At 37.3% G+C, this 19,016-nt stretch overlaps 2 protein-coding genes across 2 annotated transcripts; both read left to right on the plus strand.

The window, feature by feature from the left end:
* Positions 1–9,643: 9,643 nt before the first annotated feature.
* On the plus strand, positions 9,644–11,794 carry LOC112171440. Its single transcript, XM_024308623.1, has one exon. The coding sequence runs from the start codon at positions 9,644–9,646 to the stop codon at positions 11,792–11,794; it is 2,151 nt and encodes a 716-aa protein (XP_024164391.1).
* Positions 11,795–15,668: 3,874 nt separating this feature from the next.
* Positions 15,669–17,217, plus strand: LOC121050031. Its single transcript, XM_040508569.1, has 6 exons — positions 15,669–15,722; positions 15,844–16,118; positions 16,227–16,400; positions 16,709–16,778; positions 16,941–17,039; positions 17,125–17,217. The coding sequence occupies exons 1-6, from the start codon at positions 15,669–15,671 to the stop codon at positions 17,215–17,217; spliced, it is 765 nt and encodes a 254-aa protein (XP_040364503.1).
* The last annotated feature ends 1,799 nt before the right edge of the window (positions 17,218–19,016 follow it).

A 19,016-nucleotide genomic window follows, 5' to 3' on the forward strand; every position in this document is an offset into this window, starting at 1 on the left:
GCAAGACTAGAAATATCGCAAGCTTCGTTTTTGGCTACCACTCCCATTATATTTTCATCATGTTCCACACCCACACCCACACCCGTCAACAAAAGAACATTAAACTAAGAAAGACAACCAACAAAGCCTATAATAGTCTCAAAAATACAAACATGATATACAGTTTTGCATGGAATTTATAAGAAAAATAATATATAATGTATATTATAAATAGGTCAAAATTCATTTTCGTACTTCGATCTCAATCCCCAATATCCCATTTTTCGATCCCCATCCTGATTCCAATCCACTAGTAATTGCTATTTTCAAATTAAATTTAAATTGATTATTCTTTAAAAAAATCTAAATAACAATGAGTTATTAATATATATATATATATATATATATATATATATTTCAAATTGATTATTTTGAAGGGTAAATTTTTTTATTCAAGGATGTTAAAAAAAAGGAGCTTCTATTCATACCTCCAAATTTGGCATTTGGATCTCCTCACTTAATAGACCTCCAACTTACTTTTACAAATAACCATTTTGCTATCTACACCTCTCTAATCTTCCTAAAATGTTCATCGTCCAATAAAATCAATAAAAGCTCTTTTTTTAAAGATTTTATTCATACTTTCTAAAATCATTAGTTGGACCTCCTTTAGTTTTTAAAGATTTGGAAGTACAGCAATTTTTTTTTCTTTTTTGGAAGTTCATCCTCCATATGCGAGTTACAAAGGTGCTAGCACTTTTTCAATGAATTGTCGCAACAATATCATGTTTGCTCATCATCTCGTACAAATATGTTTTCCAAGTATTATTTTCATTGCATTTAGGTGTCATTATCCCTAAACTAATTCAATAACAACTTGAAATGAACATGGTTCTTTTGTTTTAGATATGTATGTGATAGTGGAGGAAATTACAATAATCAACCATGAGTCTAGTGCATTCTCTATAGATTTATATCATAAGGTTGAATTTTTCATCATATCTATAGAATAGTTCCACATAAAATTGTTATGACTGATGATGTGCGGGAAGATCGATCTTGTGGACAAACTACCCATTGCTGGAGTACTGCTTTTTGTCTCCACTCGTTCACATGTTTGTTTGCATTCAGAATGAGTAGGGCTTCATCAACTGAGGTGTCTTTATATTTCCCATTTATCATATAAATGAGAGGGCATTTATCATATAAATGTGTTGGAGTACTGCTTTTTGTCGTCACTCGTTCACATGTTTGTTTGCATCCAGAATGAGTAGGGCTTCATCAACTGAGGTGTCTTTGTATTTCCCATTTTCTCTCCTTTTATTTTTTATTTTTTTATAGCGCAGTGATAGATTTTGTAAATTGTCAGCTGTGTGAGCAAGGAAGTCTATCACTTTACGAGGACAAAGTCAAATTCTGAAAATTTTGACTACAACGTTAAATAACGTTTGGCGATATATATTTTAGCGTTTACATTGAAGGAGAAAGTTTTTTTCCAAGTTGAAGAGTATTACTATTCGTAGAGATAAGAAGATATTTTTTTTTTCCTTATTTATGTCTTTATTAGTAATTTGACATGAGTTGACAACGTCAACTATTATTTGAAAAAAGGGAGAGGTCCAAATACTAATATTGGAGGTATGAATAAAAGCACCCTAAAAAAATAATAATAAACAAAACAAAACAGGGTTTTGGGTTTAAAATGAGTTTTGGGTTGTGAGTTTGTTGCAGAGATGAAGACTCGAAGTCTAGGTTTAATTGATGAGTGGGTTTGACATGAATTTTATGGAGGATTAATTTAAACTCCTTCAGACGAAGTGGTGTTAGCTCAGTGGTTAGAGCACCCACTACCTATGTACGAAGTCATGGATTCAAGTCACCATGAGGGCAGGAGTGAAACTCTTTGATCATCTTTTTTAAAGAAAAAATAAATAAAAAATTTAAACTCCTTCAACCTCTAAACTACTCTCACAAAGATCAAGCTTAACAATGGCGGTTCCCTGAAATCAACAAGCACAAGTTCAAGTGAACTTTTCCAGCAAAATTAGGGTCTCTTGGGAAATCTCGCATTTGGGTCTCTGAATTCCGATACTCGAAACACCTCTACCACAGAATAGCTTAGATAGTGTATTGTAGGGATACTCGAAACGCCACTACCACAAAATAGCTTAGAGGATACACTCTCTGTATTGTAGGGATCCTTATTTAATTAGAATATCCTGTAATTATAAGAAGATTGTTTCCTATTAGAATGCCACTGGTGCCTGTATATATATACCTCCAATTGTGAGAATAATAATACACTGAAAACATTCCTGAATATTGAATTCTCTTATTCTACTTGGTATCAGAGCATGTTCAATCCTTTGAACATGCTTTGTATCCTCTGAATTCCGATACTCGAAACGCCACTACCACAGAACCGCTGCATCATCACCATCAAATTATTGTACCACCACCGAAACCCTATACCATCACCGAACTCGAATTCAAACCCTTAAAAATTCCGAACTCGGATTCTCTACTAGAACCACAAACCCTAATTTCCTTTCTCTATTCAAATGACAATCCCAGAAATCACCTCAGGCAACAGTTCAGAAGCACAGAACTCTACTGTAGCCCAGACTCCTCCACCACCAACACCACAAGTCACGAACCACTATCATACCACCACCCAAGACAACTCGGCTTTTCCCTCTGGTGTTGCCTTGAATGAGTCGAACTATACTATATGGGATCCCCTCATGCAGATGCAAATCGGAGTATGAGGAAAGGTTGGCTATCTGACTGGAGCCAAAGCCGAACCAAATGTTAACTTTGCTAAATATAAAGCTTGGGTGACTGACAATGAAAAAGTGAAAATTTGGCTCATTGATTCTATGGAGTCGTCTCTCATAAACAAGTACATATGTCTTCCTACCGTGAAAAATGTTTGGGATGCTGTTGAGAAGACCTTTTATGATGATTCTGATGAGACCAAGATTTTTGAGCTGAACAAGAAGTGCTTTGGAGTGAAGCAGAATGGTCGGACTTTCCCTACCTTTTACAATGAGTTGGTGGGCATGTTCTAGGAGATTGATCAACGGATGGTCTCTCAGAATAATACTGTTGTAGCTGTAATTCAAGAGACATTAACAATGGCCCGAATGTGAGTTCACATGTTCCTAAGTGGGCTCAACTCATATTATGATCAGGTGCACGGTGAGATCCTGCGCAAGGACCCTAAATTTGATTTGGAGCAGAGCTATGCCTATGTTTGGAAGGTACAATCAGATAGGCAAGCAATGGAGCACTCTTCCGAGTCCTCTACTATGGCTGTCCAACATAGGTCGGGTCCTTCTCCTGATTTCTCTGGTCCTCCCTCTCGCTGTCCTACAAGTATACTGGGTACATCTATTGTTCGCAAGTGTACTCATTGTGGAGAGATTGGCCACTCTAAAGAAAGGTGCTATGAAGTTATTGGCTATCCTGCTTGGTGGGACTTCACCTAGAAACCTCGGAAGAACTTGGGCAAATCTGTAGTTGCTACCACACAGGAAAAGTATCCATCCAATGCCTCCGCTAATGTAATACAATCAGGTATGAAGGGTAAGGTATCTACGAATAGTACATGGATAATTGATACAGGTGCATCAGATCACATGACCAATGACCCTAGCCTCTTGAAAACACTTAAACCCTCCTCCCAAAATATTGTGTCAACTGCTGATGGTATTCCAACTCCAGTTACTAGAGAAGATTCTGTTAGTTTATCTGATACACTGACTCTTGATTCTGTGTTGGTTATCCCATCATTAGCATATAACCTTCTATCTGTGGGTCAAATCATCCTAGCTCTTGCATGTATTGTGACCTTTTATCCCTATTTATGTGTGTTTCAAGACATTCTGACTCGGCGGAATCTTAGTTATTGTGTTAGAAGGGGGAAACTTTACTACTTGGATCCAACAGACAGTAGGGAGCAACAGTTACACTGTTTGGGGAAAGCTAATAAGATCAATGGAGTAAAAAGTGCTAAGGAAGATGTGTAGCTATGACATCGTCATTTAGGACATCTATCTTTCAGTTATCTTAAGAAGTTGCAACCTCATTTGTTTTCGGTTATTTGTGATATTTGTGAACTTGGTAAGAGCCATCATATTTTGTACTCATGTAGTCTTAATAAAAATCTCATTCCATTTATGAAGATTTATTCTGATGTTTGGGAACCTGCCAAGGTTCCTTCTCTTTCTAGAACTCGTTATTATGTGACTTTTATTGATGATTGTACTCGGATGACTTGGGTTTATTTATTGAAGAACAGCAGTGATGTGTTTGTTATGTTCAAAGAATTCCACAAGATGGCCGGTTGCCACTCAGTATCAACAATCCATAACAGTCTTTCAGTCGGACAATAGTGTAGAATTTGTTAATGGTCCCATGATAGAGTTTCTATAGTCTCACGGAATCCGTTTTATCAGACCACATGCTCATATACTCCACCACAGAATGGATTGGTAGAACAGAAGAATAGACAGTTGTTGGAAGTTGTTCGTGCCTCCTTATTTGGCTTGAACGTGCCTCGTTCTTATTAGGGAAAAGCTGTGAAGTCGGCTTCCTATCTCATCAAACGCACTCCTTCTCGGGTAATTGAATTCTAAAATCCTCAGCAAAAACTCCAAAAACTCCTCTCTGTTTCGTCCAAACCTAATTTGGAGCCCCAAGTATTTGGATGCACAGTTTATGTCCATATCCCCAAACCTCAACGCAGCAAGATTGATCCATGTACCTAGAAATGTATTTTTGATGGTTATGCGGAGTTCCAAAAGGGCTATCGATGTTATGATCTACTCATGGACACAATTCATGTCTCCTTTGATGTCTCCTTCCGTGAATCTAAACCCTACTACACAGGGGGAGTGTCACTTCTCTTCAGGGGGAGAGAGAATATGAAGGGAATCCTTAGCCTATTTTTGAGTTTGATGAATTTGAAGAGTTGGAGAACTTAGAGGATCATTTTGAAGGAGGAAACTTTGAAAAAAAATACGAATTCGGATCCAACGATCGATCACATGGAATCTGGCGATGGATCATTTCCTGATGCTGGAGAATCCATACACTAAACGATTGATCGCATAGAACCTGGTGATCGATCGCATAGAACCTGGCAATCGATTGTTCCCTAATGCCAGAGAACCCATAAGCCAGATGATCGATCATATGGAACCTGACGATCGATCGTTTTCTGAAATTGCAGAAAATTTGGATAATCAGAATCAGAATCAAGAAGCATCTAAAGCTAGCACACAAGACATTTCCCGTTCTACATCACCAACTGCAGAGTTCGCTAAGAATGATCCACCTTAGGTACCCCTAAACTTAAATGAGTCTTCCGAGTTAGAAAGTGTAGAACCTAGGAAATCACAAAGGGTTACCAAGGGTATTCCTAAGAAATAGTATGAACCAGACATTAAAGCCAAAGCTAAATATCCTATAGCTAGGTTTATGTCTAACCATAAGCTATCTGAGTCATACGTACTTGTTATTGATCAATTATCCACTGTATATATTCCTAGTAATGTACAGGATGCATTAGCAGATCCGAAGTGGACAAAGGCCATTAATGAAGAATTGGAAGCCCTACGGAATGTAGGTACAAGTTTTGACCAACTTGGTATATTGGCATTCCCATACAAAACGGTGAAGTATCTTTCAGACTGATCCAAGAGAATCTCAGGTAATTGCATCCATGCATACATGGTAGATTAGTGGTTGGTCTAGGAAAGTATCTTTGGGGTTTATTATTCCTTATTTAAAGATATTTTTCTGTTTACAAAATTGTGTAATTGATTTCCTAAGTATCACTACTACAAAAATCGAAACACACAACACTCATCACACAACAGAACCAAAATCTGCTATTGTGTGTTAACACCAACTCTATCATACAACGGAACAAATCTGTTTCTGTTGTGTGAATGCAAGGAAATTGAAAACTTTTTTTTTAGGAAGACATTGCACAACTGAGTTAAGGATTTTATGTTGTGTAAGTGTGAGGCATAGAATGGAGGGAAATGAGCATATGATTCCCTCCGAGAAGGAGCTCAACAAAATGCAATTTGAATTATACACACAACAGTCTTTTGTTATCTGTTGTACAACGAACTGTTGTATGAATTTTGAAAAATCCCACTAGGCATACCTAGTGCAAGATGCACAAATTTATACAACAGATTGTCATTGTTCTGTTGTCTGAGCATGGAAGAAAATTGCACAGCGCGGCAAAGTTTCAATTTGATGAAACCTATGTAGGCACAAGCGTGCGGCAAATTTTCCCTCCTAGCCTGCTTTGTCATTATATTGTCACACAACGGTCATTTTCATCTGTTGTTGGAGAAACTTAAGACAAATTGGACTCTCCCACCAAACATCTTAATTGAAGCCCGACAACCACTCTTATTCCTTTACTTTCCCCCAATTACTCCCACCAAACCCACAATTGCGTGCTCTTACTTAGCTCCTTCCAATTCAACACAGCAACCCATGCATGTACTCTTACTCGAAACCGAATCCAAAATAGCCCGCAACCAAAGGGAAGAATTAAACCTTTGAAATCAAACCCCAGGAATCAAACCCATTTCTCTACTAAGATCCCTACTATAATTTGAATATCGATTTGGAAAATTAGGGCTTCGATACATTGTTCTTCAGGTTAGTAAATCTAAGGTCTGTTTCAGTTTTCTATGTTTTTTGAATGAAAGAGTTAGTGATTACAACAGATTGAGGGTTTGTTTCAGGGTTCGGTTCTAATGGTGGACTGAGGTTTACTCATTGTTGCTTTGGAATTTCTTTCCCCAAGAAGGTTTGTTCTTCTTCCTGGGTTTGTTCTTCTTTCTGGTTTCTTCTTCTTCTTCTTTCTGGTTTCTACTTTGGATAATGTAAGTGGATTTGTGCATATTTCAGTCTGTCTTGACCATCAACCACCATTATCTCTCTTTGTCGGACTGTTACTTCATCGGTCGACGTTATCAAGAGCTGATTCCAGGTCTGCTTTACTTCTCTGGTGAAATTTGGGCTTTTTTTTGCAAGAACGTTCTTGGGTTTGTTCTTCTTTCAACTGGGTTTCTCTGGGTTTACAGGAAAAAGTTTAAGAGGTTGTTATCCTCTCTTAGTCCTCTCTCATAGTCTCTCGCGGCAGATTTGGGATTTGGATCTCTCTCACTCTGACAAAAGGTTTGTTTACGAAAAAGACTTTATCTTTGTTCAAATGATTCCTGGGTTTAGTGGGTATAGTGCTAAAGGTTGAAACTTTATGTATTGTTCTTCAATTTTCTTGTTTCTCTGTGTAATTTGAAGTACAAATTGTGGATAATTGCAGTTTTGTTTCTCTGGGTTTATAGGAAAAAGTTTAAGCTTATTCTTTTAGTTAAGTCTTTACCAGAATTATGGGTAATGCTGTGAGCAATGGGAAGTTTCTGGTTCAGCCTCACCTTATGTTTCCCTAATTACTAAAATATAATTCAATTAGCTGTAGTTGGTTGTTGAAGTTTGAAACTTTAGAAATGGCATTGGTCAATGGGTTTCTAAGCAGGATAAAGGAGAATGAAATAAATGTCTTATATATTGATTATGTTTTGAAGAGTAATCATATAGTTTAAAATGTGTAGTTTGTGATATGCTGCTGGGAAAATTAGTCAAATTCTGGATGTGCATAGGCTTTATGAACATTGTGTATGCTCAAATCATCCATATTTATGGTTCGACATTGCTTTCTGACGTTATTGCATATTTGGAATAGCAAATTTAATAGTGATTAATATAGGCTTCATATTTTTCTCACAATTACCCTTAAGTTTGTGTTGGTATTAAAGCTTTAAGCTATTGAATAGTTGCTGCAGATCTGGTACAGAAGTGTATGTTATGCGTTTCTTTGTGAAAACCAAAAAATTGATGTATTGCTCGAGATTACTCAATTGTATAATAGTGTTTATCCACGACATTATGTTTACAATAAGTTGATGACATACAACAATCTTCCTGTTGATATTATACCTACTTATTTGTTCTGATTGTCTTTACGTCTTCCTTTCAGATTACGTACCATTTCTTTCACTGGAAAAAGGAACACCATTTGCTGATGACCAGCTCACTTGAAACAGAAACTTTCTAACTGTTGTGCCTGTTGTGTTGTAAGTGCTTTAAGCTTTCATGTATGTTTCGAAAGTACTTTAAGCTTTCAAGTATTTTCAGCTTCCATGTATATTTCGAAAGTACTTTAAGCTTTCCAAGATTTTTTGCTATTAACTAGCTTTATCCAATCAAATGTGTGAATAACTTGGCTTTGGATTAGGTATGGCCACTTGATGGATTTGTATTAGTGGATGATTGACTAAGCATAAAGAAGATTATACTGTTGAAGATATATACATCTGAAATTGAATTATCTTTGTGTGAATTTTTTCCTTCAATGTTCTGATCTTCTTCTATGTTTTTATTTCAATTATTTCATCTTAAATGAAAGACTGGGTTTCTGCTCTGTTACTTTTATTTTTGTTCTAAGTTTAATATTAGACGTTGTAGGAAACTTAATTATAATTGTAAATGGATTCTGATTCTGCTGTGAAGTTAATTTCTTCATTTTGGGTTGGACAGGCTGAGCTTCCTTTAGTCGGAAATAGTGAGAATCTAACTCAAATTATTGTGGGTTTCAGTGTTTCAGTCACCTCTCAATTGTCCGAGTTGCGTCGACCTTATTTCTCCTATTGGAAGAGAAGCAACAAAGAAAAGGTTCAATTTTCTTTTTTTCTGGGTCATCGCTAATTTCTTCCTCCTATACTCTATGATTTTCAGTTCCTTTCTAATTTCTGGAATTTCAGGAAGCTTCGTGTGTGAACCCTAGCACAATCTACTGGTCTAGATTTTGATAATCTGAGAGCTTTGGACACTAGCAACGAATTTGAAGCTTTGGCACTGAATTTTGGTTGTGATTCAGGTACGATTCCATTTCTTTGGCAAAACCAGTTATAATATTTATGTCATAGTTAAAGTATTATCACTATTTCCTTATCTTGTTTTCTTGAACCCTGTGGATGTAGTGATTTCTGGAATTGTCAGATAATAGTTGTCTTTTACCCAGTCAATCTATTCTAAATCCAAGAACTTGTGTCTGTTATTGAATTGCTGTGTTTACGGTTTGGGGATTACTCTATGATGATAACATGATACATGAAGATCATGTTATTTTTGGTTGCTTGCTTCTGATATATTTGTACTACTTGCAGATAATGTTATTTTGCTTGTTTGTTTTTGACAACATGTTTCTTTTGATATATTATGTATTTGCCTCTGTTAATTTTAGAAGCATTGTAAAGCATGAAAGACAACTAGTAATTATTGCTTTTTCATTAGCCATATTTCAAACATTATCCACTTTGTAATAATGAGAAAAACTGGATTAATATTTGTCTTCCTGTTTGGGTGCATTTGTATAGTCTGTATGTTGAAGGTATATTGGATAAAACATAATCTTGGATTGGTAGCTGTTTCAGTCCATTGCACACCGAGATTCCCTGTTCCAGTACCTTTCGGTTTAAAAGAAACCAACAAATTTAAATGTGTGTTTCTATTGATATATTTGCAATTAAGTTTGTCTTCTTATTTGCTTTTCTGTTTTTGCGTAGTATAAATGGATAGAACATGGATGGTTGCGGATAGGAGATCTCGTCAATATAAATTAGGGGTGACACAGTTCTGTAAATTTGCCTTGGAAAATGCTAGAGACCCTAACCATATTCCCTGTCCTTGTACAAATTGTGGAAATGTTGACTACTTTTCCGCTGCTGTAATAAGGGACCATCTATTTGTGAATGGAATTGATGCTAGTTATGATAGATGGAATGAGCATGGGGAGGCCTTATTAGACTTAGGAATAGAGGAATATACTGATGACGCAGAAGCAGGTTCAGATTCACACAGTTCTTACTCTGTGAATGGCAATGAGATACCTGAATATGAAGCAGGGTTGGGTAGTGACGCAGAGATGGAAAGTGATGAGTGTAATGAGTTTAGACAGTTTGTCGATGACGCCAATAAACCGTTATATCCCGGTTGTGATAGTCACACAAGGTTGAATGTTCTAGTAAGACTTTATAACTTAAAAGCAAAGCACGGTATGAGTGATATTGCTTTCTCTGAGTGGTTGGTTGCCTTTGCGGAGTTTCTTCCAGTAGGCAATGAGATACCTGCCTCTGTCTATGAGGCAAAGAAGACCCTGAGTTCTCTAGGAATGGATTACACTAAAATTCATGCCTGCCCGAATGATTGTATTCTGTATAGAAAAGAGTATGTTGATGCAACTGAGTGCCCTAGATGTGGTATTTCAAGATGGAAAATAGGCAAAAACTCCAAAGAGAGGGAAGGTGTACCTGCAAAGGTACTTTGGTACTTTCCCCCTATTCCTAGGTTCAAAAAAATGTTTCAATCAAAGGATACATGTAAGAGTCTGACTTGGCATGCTACTGACAGAAAACGCGATGGCTTCATGCGTCATCCGGCCGATGCAGCTTCGTGGAAGTTAGTAGTTGATAAATGGCCAGACTTTGGTTCTGACCCTAGAAACCTGAGACTTGCATTGTCATCAGATGGGTTCAATCCTCACAGTTCATTAAGCAGCAAGTACAGTTGTTGGCCTGTTATTCTAGTTGCATATAATCTGCCTCCATGGCTCATAATGAAAAGGAAACACATGTTGTTGACTTTATTGATTTCTGGGCCTAAACAACCAGGAAATGATATCGATGTCTACTTGGAACCTTTGATAGATGACTTAAAACTGTTATGGGAAGGAGTTAGTGGAGTCTACGACGCAAGACAAAGTGAATACTTTACTCTTAGGGGTTTATTATTCTGGACAATCAACGATTTTCCAGCTTATGGTAATCTTTCTGGGAGTATAGTTAAGGGGTATAATGCATGCCCTATTTGCCTTGAAAAAACAAAACCAAAAAGACTAGTGAATGGAGGGAAAATGGCCTACATCGTGCATAGGAGGTTTTTAGGAAGAAACCATCCTTATCGAAGGCAAAAGGCTGCTTTCAACAACCTTCCAGAACATTCTCCCCCTCCTGTTCCTTTGAGTGGTGAAGAAGTATTGCAAAGAGTGGAGCAGGAAGTTCCAAAGTGGCCTTTTGGGAAAAAAAATCCCCCTCCTCCTTATAAGGGTGGGGATGATGAAACCCGGCCTTGCTGGAAGAAAAAGTCTATATTTTTCGAACTTGAATACTGGAAGTTTCTCCCTGTTAGGCACTGCCTTGATGTGATGGATATAGAGAAAAATGTATGTGATAGTCTTATAGGGACCTTGCTGAATATTCCTGGAAAAACAAAGGATGGGGTGAAAACTCGGTTGGATCTAGTCGAAATGGGTATTAGATTAGGATTGAAGCCTGATCTCGAAGGTCCCAAGAAGGAGCGCTTGCCATTGGCAAGCTGGAACTTAAAGACAAATGAAAAAAGATGCATGTGTGGGTCTTTTTTTGGTATGAAGGTTCCTGAAGGATATTCTTCTAACATATCAAACCTGGTTTCTATGGATGATTTAAGGCTTAGTGGACTTAAATCCCATGATTGTCATGCCTTAATGCAACAACTCCTCCCTGTTGCCATCCGTGGTGTACTTGAAAAGCCGGTCAGAATTGCTGTGATAAGGTTGTGTCTGTTTTTTAACGAAATCTGCAGCAAGACTATCGATGGTTCAAGGCTGCCAAAAATCCAAAATGAACTTGTTGAAACATTGTGTGAGCTGGAAAAGTACTTCCCCCATCCTTTTTTGACATAATGGTTCATCTAACAGTTCACCTAGTTAGAGAGGTGGAGTTATGTGGACCGGTTTGTTTTCGATGGATGTATCCCTTCGAGAGGTACATGAAGATCTGCAAAGGATATGTTCGAAATAGAAATCGGCCAGAAGGTTGCATTGCCGAGTGTTATATTGCTGAGGAGGCGGTTGAGTTTTTAGCGGAAATGTTTGTCGACGACAAGACTATTGGGATCCCAGCTGGCCCTCGCACAGTAGACAAGCCTACCTCAGGTGCTACAATTGTTAGTGTTTATGGCAAAGTATTTGACGAAGCTCATCTCTGCGTGCTTCAAAACACGGATGAATTCAGAAGCTATTTTGAGTAAGTAATATCCCTCTTTCTAATATTGTGATTTATGTTAATATTTCATGTAAAGTAAACACTAATCTTCCCTCATTGTGTTGCTGTCTTATTGGTAATTGTAGTGAACACTTGGAATATTTGAAGAGGGAATTTCCTAAATACAAAAAGAATGAAAAGTGGCTTACGGACAAGCAAAACAAGATGTTTGCAGATTGGTTGAAGGAGAGGGTAAGTCCCAATAGTAACGATGTTGGGAATATGCACTAATCATATTCCAGGTGACTTATTTTGAGTTGTTGATTCAAAAAACTTATTTTTATAGTTTTTCGCAGGTTGCTGTTCAACTTAGTAAACCAGATGCTAACATGCCTGAGATTGTCAGGTGGCTTTCAGATAAACCGAGCAATGAAGTACCGAAGTTCAGTGGTTACAGAATTGCGGGAGTCCAGTATAACACAAGGAAGCGCGATGATGTTAGATCGACGCAAAACAGTGGTGTCTACTTGCTTGCTAAGACACCACAAGTAGCTACTGCTAGGGATAAAAGGCCAATTATTGATGATATGAGTTTCTATGGTGTGATTACTGAAATCTGGGAGCTCGATTATGAAAAGTTTAGGATCCCGATCTTTAAGTGTGATTGGGTAGAGAATAGTAGAGGTGTGAAGGTAGATGAGCTTGGGTTCACGTTGGTCAATTTGAATAAGAAAGGTCATTTAAATGACACTTTTGTGTTGGGAAACTGTGTTCAGCAGATATTTTTTGTTCAAGACCTTGTAGATCCAATGTGGTCAGTAGTTCTAAGAATGCCTACTAGGGATTACAGTGACTTTGAGGTTGAAGATGAGCTTGGGGACACTGTTATTGCTCACCATCCTATCACCACTATGATGCCATCTATTGAGTTACATGGTAACTTAGCGAACGAGGAAGAAGTGGGTTACATGCGGGAAGGGGAGGAGGATATAATTGTTGATGGATAATATAGGCAGTTTATTTTCTATGAGTTTAAGTTGTTATCCCATATCAATGCCTTCTATGTAAGATTGTACTTTCGTTATTGTTGTTGAATGAAACTGATTGTGGTTCATATATTTCATGTGATTACTGAAAATGAAGGAAGTTTTTTGTTGCTTGTCATATTATCACTATTTTTATTGTGTGCATTATATCGTGCTTATATTGATTACTGAAACAAAAGTGTATATTCTGGTGTACAAGTTACTAATTAATGTCTCATGTATTTTTTGTAGATAATGGCGCGATCTAAATCTGCCTCAACACCGAAGAAGTCAAAAGATAAGGGACTGAAACTGAAGAAAACTAAGTCATCAAAAAAGTCACGTTCCACATCAGCTGATGCATCCATTTCTGATAAGAATGGCTCATCTCACAGAAAGGATGAAGAAACCGGAGGTCTGAAGCTACTTAAGCAGCATTGTGTGACAATGTCCCGTATTTCAAAGCGCAAGAGCTTAAGGCAGAAGAGAGTGGTTCTCTTCAACGTAAAAGGGACTCCATGTAGGAAGGTAGCAAAGGAAATGCAATCATATATTGGTGTCTTAGCTCGTAGAAAAATACCAATCATAAGGACAACTTGGAGGACCAGCAAAAGCATACCTGGATGTGCCACGGCCGAGGAGAAAGATAAAATCTGGTTACGTGTGCAGGTATACATTATTCTACTATTAAATTATTAATGGAACTTATTACTATGAAATCTACCTTTCGAGTTCTGACCTTGAGTTTCTGCCTATATATTATTAATGATGGGTGAATTTGACCTTTTTGTTTATCTTCCTATCACTTAGTCAAAACTGTGTTTGTGTACACAGGGGGCATTTGAGATTGGTCCTAAAAAGAGGAAAATTGTACTGGAATCAGCTTCATCAAAATGGAGAGAGTTCAAGTCCCGGCTTACAAGGCATTACATTATGCCTTACTTGGATGACCCTGAATCCTTAAAGTTTCCTCCAGATGATTATAGATTCATCAACAAAGATCATTGGACCCAATTTGTGGCTGAACGGACAAACCCAAAATTTCTTGTAAGTTTTACATTAAGATTGTTGTGTTAAGTTGTTATATATATATATATATATATATATATATATTAATGTGGTATATGGTGGATTGAGTGCATATATTTTTCAGGAATTGCGTAGGATTGCACAAGCGCGGCGTGAGAAGAATAAATATCCCCACAGAATGTCCCGTAAGGGATATGTTGGATTGGAGGAAGAGCTGGTAAGTTAACAACATAATTGGATAGGTAATATGTTAACTTAGCTGTTAATTTATCACCACAAGTTTAGTAACTCATATTTTTGCTAGTCTACAACAATGGATGAGGAGGAAGTTGATAGAGCAACACTATGGATTGCTGCACGACAAACCAAGCAGGGAACCTTCAAGGATGAAGGGACGAAGCAATGCGCTGACAAAATTGTGAGTATAATTTTGTGAAGTTCAATGTGTACAGCTGCCCTTTTGTTAACTATTATGCTTATTTAATATTTTGTAAATGTGAGCAGAGGAACTTGAAGGAAAAGATTGCTAGTGGAGAACTAAGCACTAGTGGAAGTGATGATGTGTTAACCTTGGCTTTGGGCACTCCTGAGCATGGTGGTAGAGTGCGAGGGGTGGGAGGCTATGTGAATCCCTCATCTTACTTTCCCTTCCATAAACGTAAAAGGGAGAGCTTCTAAGAGACGGTTTGGTTAAGTGTACAAAAAATATTAGAAAAGGAAAGAGATAAGATCATTGAAGAGGCGAAGCAGCAGGCAATAAAAGAAGAGAGAGAATTTTGGGTTCGTAAGTTAGCACAGATAGAAGCAAAGATAGATGCAAGGGAGGTTGGGAAAGCAGCTAGTTCTCCAGCAGCACTAGAGAAACACATTCCACATGGATCTGCGCAAGGTAGTTGTTCACAGACCGCATGTCCAACATTTGATGAAGCTCGATGTGGTCAAGTGGGAGACGAAGTATTAAATCTTGTGGATGGAAAATCAATTCGTAAAGCTATTGATGTAATTGAGGAAAGGGTATTGGGATGTAAAAACAAAGTTTCAAAGAGGAAGGAGTGTGATGGAAAATCTGTTTCCAACTCCAAAAAAGAGGATCAGCTAAGCAAGTTGAGTGACCAAGAAAAGAAACAGGTGGCTGATCATGGAGTTCAGGGACAATTAGTGGGAGAGAAGTTGGTTAGTTATTTAAACAATTGTCTATATTTATTGCAAAGTAGTATAGTTTTTATTGATTGTGGACTATGCACACACACAATGTATATATCTATGTTTGATTTTAAAATTCCAGCTTTTTTGGGTGTTTCAGGTACAAGGAACTGAGATTGAGGCCAAGTTCGCATTAGGTTCAGTTGATCATATTGTAGCTCTTGGCACTGTTGTGGAACACAATGACCCCTCCCAAGTTTGTCATGGTTATCCGCTAGGGGATAGTAATTTGCGTGTTTCAGTCTCTGTTGCAATTGAGGAGAATGCCTTAGTTCCATTTCCTGTGGGTGATGAAATATGAACTGTTAGGCAGGCCATGGGGAGTTGGGTAGCATGGCCGAAAGAGCTTGTCATAATGTCACCTATGAAGGTACGTAAGTTCTCGTAATAATTGTAATATATATATCCAAACATTGATCTGTTGATATTCTATTTGCTTAAGCTTGCAGCATATAAGATTAGAAAATCTTATATTAATTATGTATATGTAGAAACCTGAGAAGAGGAGAAAAAAGAAAGTGGTACAAGAAGACGATCTCTCTGAGGATGAGTTTAGCCTACAATCATTGGCAGCTTCATTACCAAATTCATTGAGGATGTTGTGCATGTGGGGTGAGGTTGGATTCAAAGATGGGAAGGCTATCACCATTCAAATTGAGGCTGAAGTGTTTGGGCGTGCACGGAAAACATTTATACTAGGACAAGACGTGCGCAGAATTGCAACCATGAGAGAATTGACTGGTAACTGCATAGTCATATACCAAAGGTAAATTTCATGAATCTATTTCTATTAAGTACCAAAAGTTATCTGATTGGTGTATCAATGTGAATAATCTGTTGCTGGATTCAAATTGGTGTATATGCTTGTAATTAGGTACCTCTATGATGTCCTGAGTCAGTATAAAATGTTGGATATGGTTGCTTTTATTGACCCTGCGATGATTGGTGCAATTGGGTGTGGGAAAGGCCAGGAAAGATCCCAACATATAAAGGAGAGGCTGATATCTGCAAACCCTGGACAGATTTTCATGCTGCCATATAACTCAGAGTAAGTATCGGCAACTTAGTATTAGCTATTGTTATATATGTAATACTTTGCTTGTCGTTATACATATGGGCCGTTGATGAAAATCTGATTATATTGTTATATAGTAAACATTAGGTGCTGACTATTGTCGATCCCGAACAAGAAATTGTCTATTTTATGGATCCTATGAAGCGGCGATTACCCACTGGAGAATGGGTTTCCATTGTTGATAGGTAAGTGATTAGGAATATACAAGTTTGAATAATGCATGTTGGGGTAGCATGGCTATTTCTTAAAACCTGATTGTGTGTGCGTGTGTTCTGTTTTAGTGCAATATCCATGTATAATGCACACAAGGGCAGGAAAGGCCGAAGTTCGCCTCTATGGAAAAATTTGTCGGTATGTACATTTTCGCTATGTTAGATTCTGGATTGTTTAGAAATTCGCTATGTTGGATTCTAAAATTTGCTTATAAGTATTGTGGAAGCAAATTTGGATTAGGTTCCCATGATTATTAATTTGGATTCTTTTTTTTTGCTATTCTGGATTTACTGCTTTTAGGGTGTTCCTCCTCAACCTAGCAGCAAGGAGTGTGGCTACTTTATCATGCGATACATGAGAGACATCATTGAAGATAAGGACTTTTCATTTGTTAACAAGGTACAATTAAAGCTTCTTTATTCTGTTTGTGTTCCAACAAGCTTTTTATGGTAATTTTGACTTGAGTTACTTGAATTTTTTTCAGTGGGAGAGGAGAAGCAACCATATTTATACCCAAGTGGATATTGATGAGATGAGGAATGAGTGGGCTAGGTTTGTGGTTAATAGATATGTGTAGAAGCCATCGCATATGTTTTTGGAAAGCATGATGAACTTTTGCTTGTGCTGATAGATATCGATCACATGAAACAATTATCAGCTTTTGATTCATGCATGCATTGGTCTAGCTAGACTAGGAATGCTTTCTTTGTTTGTTTGGTAGTTTAATTATCTACTTTGGATGTTTAGTTGTACTCGACAAATTGAACTTATATAGTTACAGTAATGATATGGATCAATGTGGCTTTATATGTATTGTTCATTTGGTAATGTACTGTTTTTGTGGTAATATATACATGCAGCATTGTTTCTAGAAAATTGTTGCAGCTAGTTAGGTCATGATTGAACAAACAACATTTCACAACCAAGTTGTGAGAACCAAGCTCATACAATAGACCCTAAAATAATCACACAACTGGTTTATAATGCTCACACAATGGTTGATAAAAACAATATGTTGTCTAAGTTCTCCTCACACAATTCGATAAGGCAATCTCAGTTGTCCAAGGTTCAGTCATACAACACAATGTAGAATAATATGTTGTCTGACTGTAAATGGATTCAAAATTAAGGCTTCTCGTACAACAGTTACTAGATGTTAACCAATTCGATTACAATATTCACACCACAGTTAAGACGATATAGCTGTTGTGTGAACAAACAACCAACAACAAAAAATAACAAAATTCTGTTGTGTGAGATTCATAACACACAACAGAAATAAAATTATTCCTGTTGTCTGAATCAATCAACAGACAACAGATATCATTTCATTAAGTTGTCTGTTACTTATCTCAGACAACAAAGAAAAAATTCTATCTGTTGTGTGTTATGAATCTCAGACAACAAAGAAACAATATAGTTGTTGTGTGTTATGAATCTCAGACAACAGCTACATTTCATTTTCTGTTGTCTGAATGGCCATGTCAATGCCGAGGCATCCCCGCGCATGCCATGCCAGGCACATGCCTGCGCAGAATTCACACAACAGAACTAAATATCTGTTGAGGAAATGAATATTGGACAACGGTGAAATCACCGTTGTGTGATTTTTCAATCACACAACACTCGTTTAGACCATAGTGAGGCTGGTCATCACACAACTACAAATACCCGTCGTCTGATTAACTTATTGTAGTAGTGTATTTTAGGGTTGGGTGTCTTTAATTGGTTATCCTTAACACAAAAGATAGTTTCCTTGTTGAAGTGAAATTAGGGTAAAAATCTGTTTTGTTGGTGCATTGCACGGCCACCCTTTGGATATATAAAAAGAAGAGACGTTGATAGAGAGAGGGGTCTTGAACGCAAGTAGGTTTTGTGAGTCTTGCTTGTGCGTCTAAGTTTGAGTCTTCATAAAAATCAAAGACACTTGGTCCATGTATAAGTGTTCTTGATCATGTTTTCATATGCATAAATTCTCTTGAAATCAGTAGAGAGGCTGTGAAGAAAGAAGGGCGATATTTGGTGATCGTTCAAGTGAAGGAGTTCAAGATGGAAGACAAACTTTGTATTAGATTTCGTCTAATCATTGTAGCCGAGCTAGTGCTATTCAAGTTTGTAAAGAACATATCCTTCATCATAAGTTAATTCTTATTTTGGGTTCTCAAGAGTAAGAGCCCCACATTATTTTTAATCTCATATTTGAGGTTTTCATTGCGTAACCAAAATATGGTGTTCTGTTTGTTAATTTTGGTTTCTGATGCCCAGTAAGGATTGATCCGTGCATTACAATCCCCATTTTCCAGAAAACACATTCTGTCCTTGTATTTTCACAAAAGAACTAGATGTGGGAGATTGTGCTCATGCTTGTTGGAAAGA

Source organism: Rosa chinensis, chromosome 6, assembly GCF_002994745.2.
Source record: "Rosa chinensis cultivar Old Blush chromosome 6, RchiOBHm-V2, whole genome shotgun sequence".
Taxonomy (NCBI): Eukaryota; Viridiplantae; Streptophyta; class Magnoliopsida; order Rosales; family Rosaceae; genus Rosa; species Rosa chinensis.